The following is a 14,852-nucleotide window of genomic DNA, read 5'->3' on the forward strand; positions in this document are numbered from 1 at the left end:
TGTCTCTAGATCTTCTGATGGATCAGGAATAGTTACAACAGTAGGGATGGGAGTTGCAGTGCATCTCACAATACGATTTTATCGCACAACGTTGCCCATGATAACAAAGATATCATGATACTGTGATTCTGCTATTCTCAATATATCACAAGCCAGTTCTCCACAATCCTTTATGGCATCTGTATCACTGAAGAGGATTAAATACTCCTAAACAAGTAAATACAGGAGATTATTTCACAGAATTTGCCCATTTAAGCTTTTTATATAAACTCAAACTTTATTTTTGCGCTCTTATAACTACATTAATGCCATATTAATGCCATGGACCCTAAAACAGAGCCCTGTGGGACTCCACAAAATAGGCTAAATCTAATTATTCACAACTGCATTTAACTCAGAAACTAAATAATAATAAACCTTCAGTGTGTCACTCGGGAGTCTTCTTCTTTTTTAATATTTACTTATTTGAAGATTGGCATCAATAAGGGGTCAGATAGCAGATAACTGATTTTTTCAGCCATTCAGAAGTCATACTTGTTTTTACATGGTTTTAAAGAGCAAACGTGTTGCTATAACTCTGGATATAATCATGCAATTTCCCAAATACTACACAAAATATTAGTATGAAAATGTTTGTAAAGCTAGCTAGCTATATTCAGGTCATTTCAAAATTGGTATGTCGACGAATCGTGAGAATTATGATCTCAGGTCTTTTCCTATAAACAAATTATAGTAAAGAATCATGCTGTAATGTCATAAAATCCTAAACGTATGAGCATTCATAGCTGGAAGTTTGCTCATAACGTTTTCTTGCTGAGTGATGTTTCTAATGTGCATTTAAGCCTTTCTTTGTGTTGTTACTATTTTGCATTTCCACTTTCCACCATGCTGAGCAATAAAGTTAACCTAATTTAGTTTCATACACTCTGACCCAAGGTGTTTAGACCTGTGAGCCTGGAGGGAATATGACTGCAATATGTTTTGTTTGTTTATCTTTTTTCATAGATGCCTCAACCTCAGATGCCAAGTCACGGATAACAGACGGCTCCCACTCGCCCCCGTTCCGCGTGAGGACAGAGGCTGAGCAACTGTCGCTGTGCTCACCGGAGCACAGCTCTCTGCACGAAAGTGAGGGTCTGTCCACAAACACCTAGACCTGGCCTGGAGCCTAATATGTCATTAAAGTAAAAAAAAAAAAAAAAAAAAGTTTTATTGAAAGGCTGAGTCATGACACTCTTGAGCTAGGACTCTCTTTATAATTATAAGTCAAAATACATTTTATTTTTCATGTTTTCAGTACCATTAAAATTATTTAAATAGCTTTCCAGAATTTGAATCCTGTTCATGTAGCTTGCCATCAGCTACCGGAGCCCTGAGAGAGCACAATTGACCTTTCTCTCTCTGAGTGGGTAGATGGAGCTCTTTCCCCTCATCACTCCAAAGGGTGATGTTGATCAGCACAAGGCATCTGTGAGCTGATGTATCTGAACCGAGTCGCTGTGCTTTCCTCCGAGCGCACTGCAATGCTATTCGGCAATGCTAAATCATCAGCAGCTCGAAAAGAGGCGGAGTCTGACTTCACATTTGTGTCTTTTAGTTTTCACCTTCCTGGTGTTGGGGAATCACTAGTGATAGGGGGAGTGCTAATGAGTGGGATGGGTAATTGGCTGTGTAAATTAGGCAGAAAATGGGACAAAAATTAGAAATAAAATTATATAAAAAAAAATACAAGGAGTGGGCTAAGTAATTATTGTGATTAGTTCATAAAGCTTAATTTTATGTCTGAAAGACCACTAGCGGATGCTTTCTGGACTTAAAAAATAGCTTGCTTGCTAGCTGCTAAGTGTCCTTCTGATTTGTGCTGTTGTAAATATATGGGGAGACTTCTCCCTCCCTCCCTCCCTCTCTTTTTTTTTGTCTAGCAAGGAAAACTAAATGCTGCACATCAAAATTTAGGGTCCTGAAGTAGCAGTTAGTCAAATCCCTTCAGGCACTCGACCAGTTTACCATTAAAGTAATGAAGGTCCTGGAATGACAGCCCTGCTCTCACTCTGCAGTCTATATGCAGAGTATATGTTTACCAGGCTGGTAAACTCTGAGCTAATTTAAAGGGCCAGTGAATGTGGTAACTGGTAGTTACTACACAGATTAAGCTTCAGCTCTTTTATCATCACTGTGATCTTACCAAGTTCCTCTCATCACTGTCTGAGGGGATAAATTATAGCTGCAAAACACTCTATACAATCCCAGGACTTCAGATAGCAGCCATGCTGTGTCGTATAAATCTAAATACGTGCTGCACACTCACTCCGAACTCACTGATCCAGCTGTTCAGTATAGACATAACTATTCTAGTCTCTTATTTCCTCCTTTCTTCTCTCTCTGTAGGGTCTGTAGGGAACTCCCGCAGTTCCACTCAGATGAACTCATACTCAGACAGCGGCTACCAGGATGCAGGCAGTTACTACAGCAGTCAGAACATGGGGAAGGTGGAGGTGCGTCTGCAGCACTCGTACCCAGGCAACAGCGTCGCCACCGGCGGGACGCTCCTGAGAAACTCCAGGGCAGAGGGACAGGCAACTGGGCAGGTGAGCTTGAGTTTAATAATATTAATTTGAAAATAACAAGTGCTAGTTTGTGCCAAGGTTGTTATTATCATTAACGAAAACGAACAGAACTGAAATTAATAAAACAAATGGTAACTTACTGGAACTGTATTAAGTGTTTATAAAACTAACTAAAACTAACTTAAATTATATATAGAATATGCTTTGTTGTTGGTAATTTTGGTGAAAATGAGTGAAACCTGTAGAGTTTATTGGATTTCTGAGTTGTTTTACGTTTTTATGTACGGAGCAGTAAAGCCACCCTGCTGAAGTACAGCATTATATAGAAGTTTTAGTGAAGTTTCTCCAGCACTGAGACTGGAGCAGTATTAGCATTAGCCGCTAAACACAGCTCTAGCTCTTTTGCCTCTCAGAGGTGAGTTTATGGACTGTAGTTTGCGTATTTACCATGTTAAAACCAGCTACGTGGGACAAACTGCTTGCTGATAGCGCCCTGCGTTACGGGAACAGTCAGGGTTATTCATTTTAGCGCTTTCGGGTGCCATTTACTATTGCTAAACGCTGCTAATGCTAACCACGCTAAAATACTGAAACTCTGAGCTTACTGTAAATACACAGAAGTGCTTTACTCACCTTTACTCACTTTTAAGGAGAGAAATCTGTGTAGATTAACATCCAGCACTCCTTTGACTTTGAGAGAATTTATATATATATATATTTTTTTTTTAAGAATTACAGTTTTGTTTGCTTAGTGAGACCTGCTGAATAAGAATAAGACAGGAAACATCGCAACACCTTTGTTCCTTATTATTGTCGCTTAAAATGTGCCTTATAATATGGTATAATGATATAATCCATTGCACCTTATGTATGGAAATAGACCAGAAAATAGAAATGTTCAAATATGATTTTTTCCATTGATTTCAATTGAAAGTTAAGAAGTTTCTTTTTTTTTTTGCTCCTGAAAAGTTGCCATTTTGGAGATACAATATTTTTTCTTGACAGTGATGGATTAGACTACACCATTATAGTTAAATGGCGAGCTTATAATATGATTTTTTTTATAGAAAAGTATGTTAAAAATGCTGTGGCTGATGATAATAATCTATAGTAATTTTAGCCACACAAATGGTGTAAATGTTCATATATATTTAGGAGAACATCATAAGTTGATCAAAACCATAGCTGTCAGTGTTTAATTAGCACCTGTCCTGTCAAATTTGAAGACCTATGTTTAGGAAGCAAGCAGACAGATGGTGTGATACAACACATAAAAGAAAGCTGTAATAGCGATTTGTAGACTTTAGAGTTCAGAAAGAGTCATGTCCAATATCTAAATCCATGACTAGCCTCTTTGATCTTCTCACTTTCTTCTTTGTATCCGATTGGACGGACTGTGAGGGTTTGATACAGTGTAAATGACTCTGGGCCTGAAGGAAAGTGGGGTTATTATCCTCCTCACAATGCATAATGCTCTCTGGCGAAATTGACCCATAACTCATCTGTGCCGGAGGGGGGTACGTCCAGATCATTCTTTTCCCCTTTTTCCTGCTGCAGGATAAAAAGATGAAGAAGAAAAGATTCTGTATTATTTCCTCCTTTCAGCAGACCTCAGTCTGCCTCTGCAGAGCTGCTCTCTGATGGAGGCAGTGAGGACATTGTCCTAGATCAGCATTAGCCAGCTTTGCGCAGGTCAGTGTTTTCTCTGCTCCGTCACACCTGAGTCAGGCCTTTTAAAGGCTTGATAATTAGCTGCAGATTAGGATCAGGTGTGGATGAGTGGAGGAAACACTCAACTGTGCAGTGAAAGAAACTCCATTCAAAGATCATTGCAGTCATTTTTATAAATATCTAAGATATGAAACCCACATTTATTCAGTAAAAAATTTAATCTGTGTTTATCTAAAATTTAAGTTTCATGAATTTCATGCTGAGTTAATACGGTTTAGCATGTTGTGATTATTATTATTTCTATAGTGGGGGGTGTGACAGGATGCAAAACTTTGCACTAATGGTAGCTGTTAATTATGTGGTCATATTACTGACTAAGCCCAAATGCTAGTCACATTAAAATTATATATATATTTTTTCAATTAAAAGTATAAAAGTATTAATAATAACAGGTTGCTATGTTCGTTTTCTGTGATCAGGTGATTAGTTTGACCTTGATGGCACTGTCCAGAATAAAAAATGTAACAAATAAACAATGTAAATTTTTTTTTGTTGTTGTTTGTTTCTGTCTGATCCAAAAGCTCTAATGAAGGCACTTTATCTTTGTGATGTCTTTTAAAGCAACCATATATTTTTTAAAGATTAAACCACTATTGCTGTGCTAGCATTTAGCGATACTCACTGTATAAGCTGAAAGATGCACTTTCAAGATGGGTATCCAGTTAGTGGTGTTAAAAGTCTTGATTCTCTTTCCTCTACAGGACACATAACTCATTCTACATTCTACAATATATAAGAAAAAATAGACAGATGTTTGTAGATTTTCTGGTTACTACAGAACATATGAAACGGATATATCTATATTAAATAAAAAATACTCTTAAAAAGAATGCAGTGTAATCAGTGGCCTCTTCTCTGTGTCTGATTGTCCAGATGTCGGCGAGTGCCAGTCAGGCGATACCCGGCCGGGCCATGCGGAGGGTGAGCTCGGTGCCCTCTCGGACTCAGTCCCCCGCGTACGGCAGCAGCGTCTCTCCGTCCCGTGGCTCGCTCAGGGCGTCGCCCGGCAGCGCTTACGGCTCCCCCATCGTGACGGAGCCCAAGCCCCTGCCCAGCATCTTCTCCAGCACCACCCTGCCCGGTGCCCAGCGCGCCAGCTCGCCCTTCTCCACGCAGAAAAACTCCCCCTCCGCCCTGCGCAGGATGGGCTCGGCCAACTCCCGCTCCGGCAGCGCCAGCCGCACCACCTCGCCCTACTCCGGTCGCGTGGGGTCACCAATGAGTGCAGGGGGGGGGGCGGAGGGACAGGGGGGGTCCGGATCGTCTCCGGTCCGGTCCGGGATGACTGCGGTACCTCAGCATTACGGCTCGACGCTGCCCAGGACTCTGCTGCATGAAGGCTCAGATCCTTACAGCACGCACTCATACGAGATATACGAGAGGATGGTGCCACGACCAGACAGTCTGACAGGTCAGTGTCTCTCCTCATACACTACAGCGGCAGAAAAAACACAGCGGTATTCCTTTATGACTGACTAGAAAAGTCTTATTCTGGCATCAGTTCTTACAGATAATAAGCAATATACAAGATATATACAGCTCTGGAAAAAAATAAAAGACTACTTTAGTTTCTGAATCAGTTTGTTGTTTTATTCTATAAACTACTAACAACTAAAATGTTGTCATATAGAGCATTTATTTGCAGAAAATGAGAAATGGCTGAAATAACAAAAAAGATGCAGAGCTTTCAGACCTCAAATAACACAAAGAAAACAAGTTCATATTCCTAAAGTTTTAAGAGCTCAGAAATCAATATTTGGTGGAATAACCTTGGTTTTTAATCCCAGTTTTCATGCATCTTGGCATGTGTGTCCTCCACCAGTCTTACACACTGCTTTTGGATAACTTTTTGCCTTTACTCCTGGTGCAAAAATTCAAGCGGTTTAGCTTGGTTTTATGGCTTTATGGTGATCATCCATCTTCCTTTTGATTATATTCCAGAGGTTTTCAATTTGGTAAAATCAAAGAAACTAAACCTTTCAAGTGAATTTTGTAATTTACTGCAACATATACTGCACTCAGGAACGAGTAATTTATTGAAAAGCATAATTTAATAAGCCAGCTGTTAAAATAATGTCAATAAATATACACTTACAGTTTAGATTTGAGTGTTTCAAATATGGAAACTTAGATTTTCAACTGTAATTTTATTCTTGTTGGTTTTGCTGGTTTATTTATTGATTTAGTAATGCTAGTCTTTAGCCTTAATGTCACTCAGTATTGGAGCGGCAGTGTTATCTTTCCTGCTGTGTGTGTGGGAGTCTGTTTGTGTCAGGTCGTGTTAGGTCTGAAAGGATTTGATGTAAGTGGCCTAAGGTTTATAAGTGTGTATGATCCTGTTTCCTGCTCTGTGTGAAGTACAGTACGGTCAGCCCTCCACTAACTGCTGCAGCCATGAACTGCCCCTCCCCTGGTTCTGAAGGGGGAATTGAGCGTTGTTCAGGCAGTACAGAGTGTGAGCATGAAACTCATTCATAATGTGAACAGGCAGAGCCGCTTCAGCCGCTGTTACACTGTCAGTCACTCAGCTGTTCACTTTCAGAGGAGTCCTGCTGATTCACCAGCCAACACACCTGAATCTCTATTACCCCTCACCAGCTCTCACCAGCTCTCGCGCACTTTCACGCACACGTATACTTTCTCTCTTGTACTGTCATTTTCTCTTATGATCTTACACACACTCACACTCGCATTCTTTCTATTGCTTGCACGCTTCTTTCCGCTCTCTTGTGCACTCTCGCGCTCTTTTTCACTTGCAATCTCTCTCAAATGCTTACTTTTTCTTTTTTTTCCTCTTTTTCTCTTTTTTTTCTCTTTCTACTTTTTGCGTGCTCTCTCATTTTATAGCTGGTACTTACTCTTTCCATGCTCTCTCTCTTTTCTTTGCTTGCACATACTTTTCCTTTCTCTTTCTCCTGTACTCTTTCACTTTCTCTCGCTCTAATATTTTCTTTTTTGTTCTTTTTCCCTCCTTCACTCACTCTCTCTCTTTTGCTGGCACATTCTTTCACTCTTTCTCTCTCTTTTTTGTGCAATTTCTTGCATGCTCTCGCATTTCTCTGATTCTTGCATTCTCCTTTTTCTCTCTTTTAATTCTCTCTCTCTCTCAAGCAAGTTCTTGCAATCTCTCTCTTGCTCTTTTTTATATTCTCTGTGGGCTCTCTCTCACAATCACTTGCTTTCGTAAAGTCTTCCATTTGTTTTTCCTGCGCTCTCTTTCATCTCATGCACTCTCACTCTCTTTCTTTCTCGCTCTCTTTCATTTACAACCTTTCTAACATGTTTTCAGTCTTTATTTGCTTACACACACTGTCTTTCACATGCTGTCTCGTGATCTGTTGCTCTCTTTTGCACTCTTACCATTACTGTATTATTGATATGCTCTCTCGTTTTCTCGCTTTCTTTCTCTGCATTGCTTGCATCCTCTTGCTTTCTCTTACTCTTATTCCATATGCTTGCAGACTTTCTTTTGCTTGCTTACTTTTTCTTTCCCTCTTGTGCTCATGCTCTCCCTTGCTCATGCTCTCTCTTTCTCTCTCTCACTCCCTCTCGCGCACTTGCTTATTTTTTCATGAAGTCTCTCCCTCTCTCGCGCGCCCTCTCTCTCTCTCTCTCTCTCTGATTGACGGACAGTACAGTCAGAATTAATGACAGCCCTTGCGTGTAGAACACAGGCCTGCAGAAATAAGAAAACAGATATGCCCTTCATCATATATCGCAACTGAAGGCTGCACTTTCACAAACGATCAGTGTACTGTAGAAACTATGGACTATAAACACGTGTTCCAGGCAGAGGCAGTGATTTCTGCTGGGGAATTGATTTAGCTTTATGTCGGCTTCACAGCCGCTGCTAATTGTCCTAGCTGACTGAGTAAGGAGGTAAAAGTGTGTGACGTGGGGCGGATGGAGGGAGTGGGAGGACAACAGCAGCCTGATGCCTCTTACGGGTAATTTATCTGTAAGTGCTGATGGATGGATCTGTTGTGCTTCGTCAGTGTGGGCGTCTGCTGGGCCTTTTTTTTTTCCTCTGACATTTCAAAAGCTCATGGAAATGAATTTTCTGTGACGGGGCGACACTCCTGTTTGTCCTTATCTGTCTGTCTCTCTCTTTTGCTCTCCCTCTCTCTCTCTCTCTCTCACTCTCTCTCAGATGAGCAGACAAGCTTTAGAATGCCTTGACACACAAATCTGGCTGTGATGTTCCTCTTTCTTTCGGGAGACTCCTGCTTTTGTTTTTCGCTGCCGTGGCTCATTAAAGCGATTGGTGGGCATGGTGATAAGCTCTTTGAAATGCTGATTGCCCACACAAGGCATCGTTTTATCTGCAGCGGCTGTAGAATAGACACACTCCTTAGAAATTTAAACCTCTTTAACTCTCAGCCGACTGCAGAGTGAGAAACAGGGAATTGAGTGACAGCCACTCTGAACTACAAATCCCAGCATTCCTTAACGCAGGTCAAAGAGCAGGAAAGCAGATTGGCTGCTTTTATAGCAAAATAATATGTGCAAAAAGAAATCAAGGATATTGCTTCATCTTATTAATAACAATGTCTATTAATCATTGTGGATTTAGGGGCTTTGGAAAGCATCATTAAAATGTCATGAATACAATAGTTTAGTGTAAACAGCTTACGTTTTTTTTATTAGTGGAGACTGCTGTAAGCCCTCTCACCAGACAGGGCAGTTCATCATCAACAGGTTGCCATGCAAAATTATGGACAAAGGTAATCACAAGAAAAAAATATATACACAAATTATACTTAATTGATCATTTTCCATGATATTTTTCTAATACTAGACCATGTCTGTTTTGTGTATATATTGTGTGTATGTGTGGTGGTTGGGTGGGGAGGGATGGTTGTGGGTAAGGTAAAATAGATGTGGTGGGGTGTAGGGGTGGGCGATATGGCTCTAAAATATTATCATGATATTTCATGGTATTTTCACAATAACAATATTGTTGGCGATATGAAATCATTATTTACATTTCTTAGAGTTTTATTATTGCATGCAATATGATATGGCTAACTGAGATATTAAAAAAAAAGAATTGTATCAGATTTGTAACAGAAGTCAGTGATCCAGAATATCATGATACTAATAATAATGCACTCCAAATGTCTGCAAATACCCAGGATTAAAGTCAAATAAAAGATACTGGACAGATATTATCTGTCTCTAGTAGATTTATAATGGGAAATGAGAACAGTGTTAATTTGTCTTTTGCTAAATTAGGTAATTAGGGGTGGGTAATATGGCACGATATTTCAGGGTGTAATATCGTTCACGATAATTACATTTTATGGCGATATTATCACGTACGATACGATATGGCACACCCCTAGTGTGGTGGATGTGGACGGGGTGGGTGTGGATGGGATTTAAAAGGGATAGTAAAACATTGTCTGTTTTAAGGCATTATATATCTTCAACTTTTATCCATAAAATTTTGATTAAAAACCGTATTACAAAAAAAAGGTCAAAAAGTATTGGAATACATGCATGTGAATATTTCTGCACTATAAAACACATCATAAATCTTATATAGACTTTTATTTATTTATTTTTTTTAGAAATTGTTTCCTTTTTTAATTTAATGAATGTGAACTTCAATATTATGCATATTTACCTGCATTAGTGCATCTGTCTTTTTAGTACAGCACATATCTGACAGTTTACCTGTCAGATTTTAGAAGCAGAATTATCCATTTTCTAGCACTTTTTTGACCTGTGGTTAGCGGTGTCAGGTGATGAGTGGGATTTGACCTGATGTAATTAGTCTGACAGGCTGTGAATGTGTGAAAGACTAACTTGATTCAGTGCTGAAGTGTGTGTGTGTGTGTGTGTGTGTGTGTGCACAGATCAATATCTGTAGCGAATTAATTAATAGCCTTAGAAACAGAGTGTGTCTGTAAATGTACTTATTCCAAACTAAAAAAAAAACAAGCTCATTTAATCATCTCACATCTCCAGTTTAAAATGTGAGTTGCACTATAATATGATTTTTAAACTGTGAAGACCACCAGCTCTGAGTTGCAGAGATGTGAAACTGGGTTCTCTGAAGTAATAGAGCTCTGTCCATTAGTTTTAGGATGAATTAAATTGTCACTTGTGGTCCAGAATTGATTGTCCATCATCAGTAACCGATCTCACTAATGTTCTTAAACCCTTGGTGTCATATCAATATCAGAACAGTCACATAAAATTTTAGACATTTTTGACTTTTTGACATAATGTGCATCTGGCAGTGGTTCTGCACATGAACGGAGATACAAGTTTTTGATAACTTTCTATGAATGTCATTTCTATTAGCCTCTATTAGACGCATTTACAACAGATAACAGATTATAATGCATTCATAAAGCATTATAAACATGGCTATAAATATTTGTAAAAATGTAAAATTTTGAATTGTGATGAAAATACATTATAAGCTGTGCTCATAATATGTATGTTAAAATAGTATATATTAATCATTAATAATATAGCTCCACAATGAAAGTCTTTTACTTTATTTGGAGCACCCAAAGATCTGTTATAATACATTATAAGTAATTATAACTAATATTATATTCAAAACAAGTATAATTCATTAGGGGTTAAAATATATATTTAGAGTATTATACAGGGTGTGTTTATAAGTTGAAAGCTTGTTTAGTCACGATGCAAAATTTTTGCAATCTGGGACTGAGTTTCTTGGTATTGATGTATAACATGTTATAAACACAGCTATTAATGCATTATGATCACAATTCACAAATATGTTTAGCCATGTTTGTTTCCTTATAAATGCATTATATTGTGTAATGAGGATGCTTATAGAGTCTTCTTGAGATGACATTTATAGAAAATGTTTTTGGGTAAAAGTGATCTATAATAAATATTTTTATTGATCTCTGATTATCTTTTTATTGATTATGAATTTTTTTGTTTTCCCCGCTCTCTGACGCCTTCAGACGGCCTGGCTGAAGATCTTCCAGGTGAAAACCTTATTCTTGTTGTTCCAGCCGTCATTTCACGTTCATACTCATACGTGTTCCCACACATGCTCATCCCCTGGCCGTTTGATCTTTTCACAGCGGATTTACAGTGCTTTTGTTGATGCTTTAATGTCTGCTGTTTGACAGGCTTAGGCTGCTTTTGTGACAGCAGTGAAATGGCGTCAGATTTCATCCCCTTTTTTGACCTTTTTCATCCTCTTGTCTTTCATTTGCAAAAAAAAAAGAAGAAAACTCCATGACCTTCTCATCCTGACACGCTTTTCTCTTTCATAATCTTGCATTAAACTGATGCTTGTGATGTTTTGCATGCTCAGGTTCTGAATCCTTAACATTCTGAACTTTTTAATAATGTGCACAGAAACGGATTTATAGAGTGTAACACAGTCTTCATTCAACATTCAGCATGGTTGTTTTAGATTGTGCTTCTATATAATGTTTGTATGATGTTCTTAGAAAAGCCTTGGCATTAGAATAGGACCCTCTGGAGGTCACCATTCCAATTTCCAAATGTTGACTAAAGTAGTGTACTGTAAAGACCGCCATCAGCTACCGGAGTCCTGAGAGAGCACAATTGGCCTTGCTCTCTCTGGGTGGGTAGATGGCACTCTTTTCCCACATCACTCCAAAGGGGGATGTCACTCAGCATGAGACGTCTGTGAGCTGATGTATCAGAAGCGAGTCGCTGCGCTTTCCTCCGAGCGCACTGTTCTGTGATACTACTTAGCAATGCTACATCAGCAGCAGATCAAAAAGAGGCAGAGTCTGACTTCACATGTGTCGGAGGAGGCATGTGCTATTCTTCACCCTCCTGGTAAAGGAGGGGTCACTAGTGATAGGGGGAGCCCTAATGAGTGGGTTGGGTAATTGGCCGTGTAGATTTGGGAGAAAATGTGAAGAAATTAGAAATAAAATTATATTAAAAAATCGTACCTATTTAGGTTAGCTCCTCCTTACATTTAAAATATAAGAATCAGTGCCCCACAAAAGAGTTTACATGTTACTGACAGGTTCCCCTCTGGCAGCTTCTACATGTAAAGATGTGCAATCTCGATTATCCCCTTTTAAAAATTGGATTAAAACTGTAATTCAATTAACCCAATTAATTTGAGACATCAAAGCTGGGGATGCAGCACTTTCTCACCTCCCTAGAGGCTCCCTAGAGATTCTGTATTGGTGGCAGCTGGAAAGTTAAGTGGAGTTATTTGCTGACTTTACATATATTGAACCAGAGGACGCATGTGCTTGTCCTTTGGGAGTTCTAGTGAATGGGTGGGGTTATTGACTCATTAAATACATTGTTAAGTAAATCGGGTAAAAATTAAAATAGTAAAAAAAATGTATATATATAAAAAAAATATATTTCCAGGAGATCCTGATGTCTACAAGTTTTTGGACTAACAGCATGCATCAACCTTCTGCTCTGTGAATCTTAATCAGCGAATATGTTCCCGCTGTTTGAATTGATTCATGTGTTTGTTGCTCAGTCAGCTGCAGATGTCAGATGAGTGTTAGAGCTGTCGGGTTTGATGGAGGGGGTCAGCTCTGTCTGTAGAGAGCTACACAACGCTGTTTCCATTGTTGCTTTAGTTGTAAACGGTTGGCAATAGCTTTTTCGTTCTCTTTGCCAGGTGTTGATGGGTTATATCAGGTATCTGTTCGATTGGGTAACGTGGTGCCCCTCTAGCTGAGATGAGTGTGTGAGATGTGGGCCGAGGGAAGTGGCAGACTGGAGTTTCTTGCTGAATCATTAGCATTGAGCTGACAAATCACTCCTGAAACTCCTATCAAGCCCTGAGCAACTGTCTCATGCTCCGTCAACTCTCCAACACTTTCTGTATCAGTCCTTATCCCTCTTTCTTTCTCTCTTCCTCTTTTTACTCTCTTTCTCTAAAAAGAAATCTGTATTTTTTGTCCTTATCTCCGTTTTATTTTCTCCTTCATATATACAGCAGGTAAATGTGGTCCCGATCTGATCTCTCTCTTTCTCTCTCTCTCTCATCTTTTTTCTCTCTTTTTCTCTTTTGTTTTCTCTCTTTTTCCCCCCATACCTGTCTTTCTGCACACACAACCTCCCATATCCGTTTGTACGCTTTATTGGCATTACTATAATACTGCAAAACCTTTACAGCAATAACAAATAAATCAATAAAAGCAACAGTGATTATAAAATAAGTCACAAGAGTAGTGAAATAGAAAAATTGTAAAACTAAACGCCAAAAGACTGTCTCAGTCTCTGCCTTACCCTCTATCTCTCTTTATCTCTATTAGGATGTGATTCTCAGTAGTTTCTCAGGGGGACGTCTGTGAAAAATATTTCACACTTCTACTCAGTGATAAAACTTTTGCATCTGGACTGCAATAAAAAAAACATGAGTTTTTTGTTGGCTTTCTTGGTCACATGACATCGTGTTCAGTAGCTCCTCCATTTCCACCCACGTGTTTACGTGGATCTCCATGGAAACGCATGGCCAAAGTGTAATTACAGTGCGTGGCAGTGGACAAATAGCTATTTTATTAAACGTGAGGTGACGAAACTCAGAGATGTGCATCTGGACTGCGAATTAAATTACTGGAGTTCAGTGAAAAACAGTAGTTAATTCAATGGACATCTGAGAAAAACACATACATGGTTGTTCCGGATGGGAATAAAATCACAGAGGACCCCCATAAAAGAGAAAATTACCCCAGGTCCCACTGAGAATCTCGTCTGGATAGGGCTTTTCTCTCTTTCTCTGTATCTCTCTTGCTCTCTTTCTGTCTCTCTCTCTCTCTCTCTCTCTCTCTCTGTTCTGGGTTTAGAAAGGTCTACTCTGTATTTTTCCCTCTGAGTGAAAGAAATTGGTCCTGTAATGTTGGTTAATGCTCTCCGCCAGGCTTCTGGACCCCGTCTCTCTCTCTGTGGGGGGCTCAGTCTAGTTTTTAGGTTTGTCTGATGATCGTTGTGTAGCGCTGTCTGCTGCTGAAAGGCCAGAACTTTCTTCCAGTCAGCTGCATCCATTTAAGTGTGCTCCTTAGTTTGCTGGCTGTTTGTGCCAAAGGGCCTCCGCCTAACGCCACCAAGGCCAAGAACAGTCAGCAGAGCCTTCAGCAGGAACAAATGAAGCCAGGCCACACTGGAGGATTTATTAGGCACTGCAGTGAGGCCTGCTGCTGCCAATAGCAGGAGATTTTCCTTTCACAGAGATGATCTGAGGGCAGTGCCCGTGCTGAATACAGCGTGCAGCTGTGTGTGTGTGTGTGTGTGTGTGTGTGTGTGTGTGTGTGTGTGTGTGTGTGTGTGTGTGTGTGTGCGCGCTGTGTAAGGGATGCACGCTGACTGCCGATGTCAGTGTGGCTTTGACTCAGCCTGCAGACGCCTGCGGGACTCCCGTTCTCCCCACAGCACACTGGCGTCATAGGAAGCAAATTACCCAGAGTGCTGTTCTGCACCATGGTGAGTGTGATGTGGTCGCTCTGTGGATCTGCGGGGGTTTCGTATTCTCGTCTCCCTGGTTTTAGGGTCACTGAGTTAAGACTGTTTCTCTGAATAGGGTCTCAGAGTTGCTACAAGAAA

General features: G+C 39.8%; 1 protein-coding gene across 8 annotated transcripts in view; it reads left to right on the top strand.

The window, feature by feature from the left end:
* Positions 1-14,852, top strand: part of LOC103023932 (plakophilin-4) — a 178,789-nt gene that overhangs the window by 121,874 nt on the left and 42,063 nt on the right. For 6 of the 8 annotated variants that reach the window (XM_022680133.2, XM_022680134.2, XM_022680128.2 and 3 more), the window contains 4 exons: positions 1,006-1,128; positions 2,389-2,588; positions 5,172-5,709; positions 11,255-11,278. In XM_022680133.2, coding sequence (XP_022535854.2) covers positions 1,006-1,128; positions 2,389-2,588; positions 5,172-5,709; positions 11,255-11,278 — 885 coding nt within the window. The remainder of the gene's footprint in view (positions 1-1,005; positions 1,129-2,388; positions 2,589-5,171; positions 5,710-11,254; positions 11,279-14,852) is intronic. The other 2 variants (XM_022680129.2, XM_022680130.2) reach the window with 1 other exon arrangement.

Source organism: Astyanax mexicanus, chromosome 11 (assembly GCF_023375975.1).
Source record: "Astyanax mexicanus isolate ESR-SI-001 chromosome 11, AstMex3_surface, whole genome shotgun sequence".
Taxonomy (NCBI): domain Eukaryota; kingdom Metazoa; phylum Chordata; class Actinopteri; order Characiformes; family Acestrorhamphidae; genus Astyanax; species Astyanax mexicanus.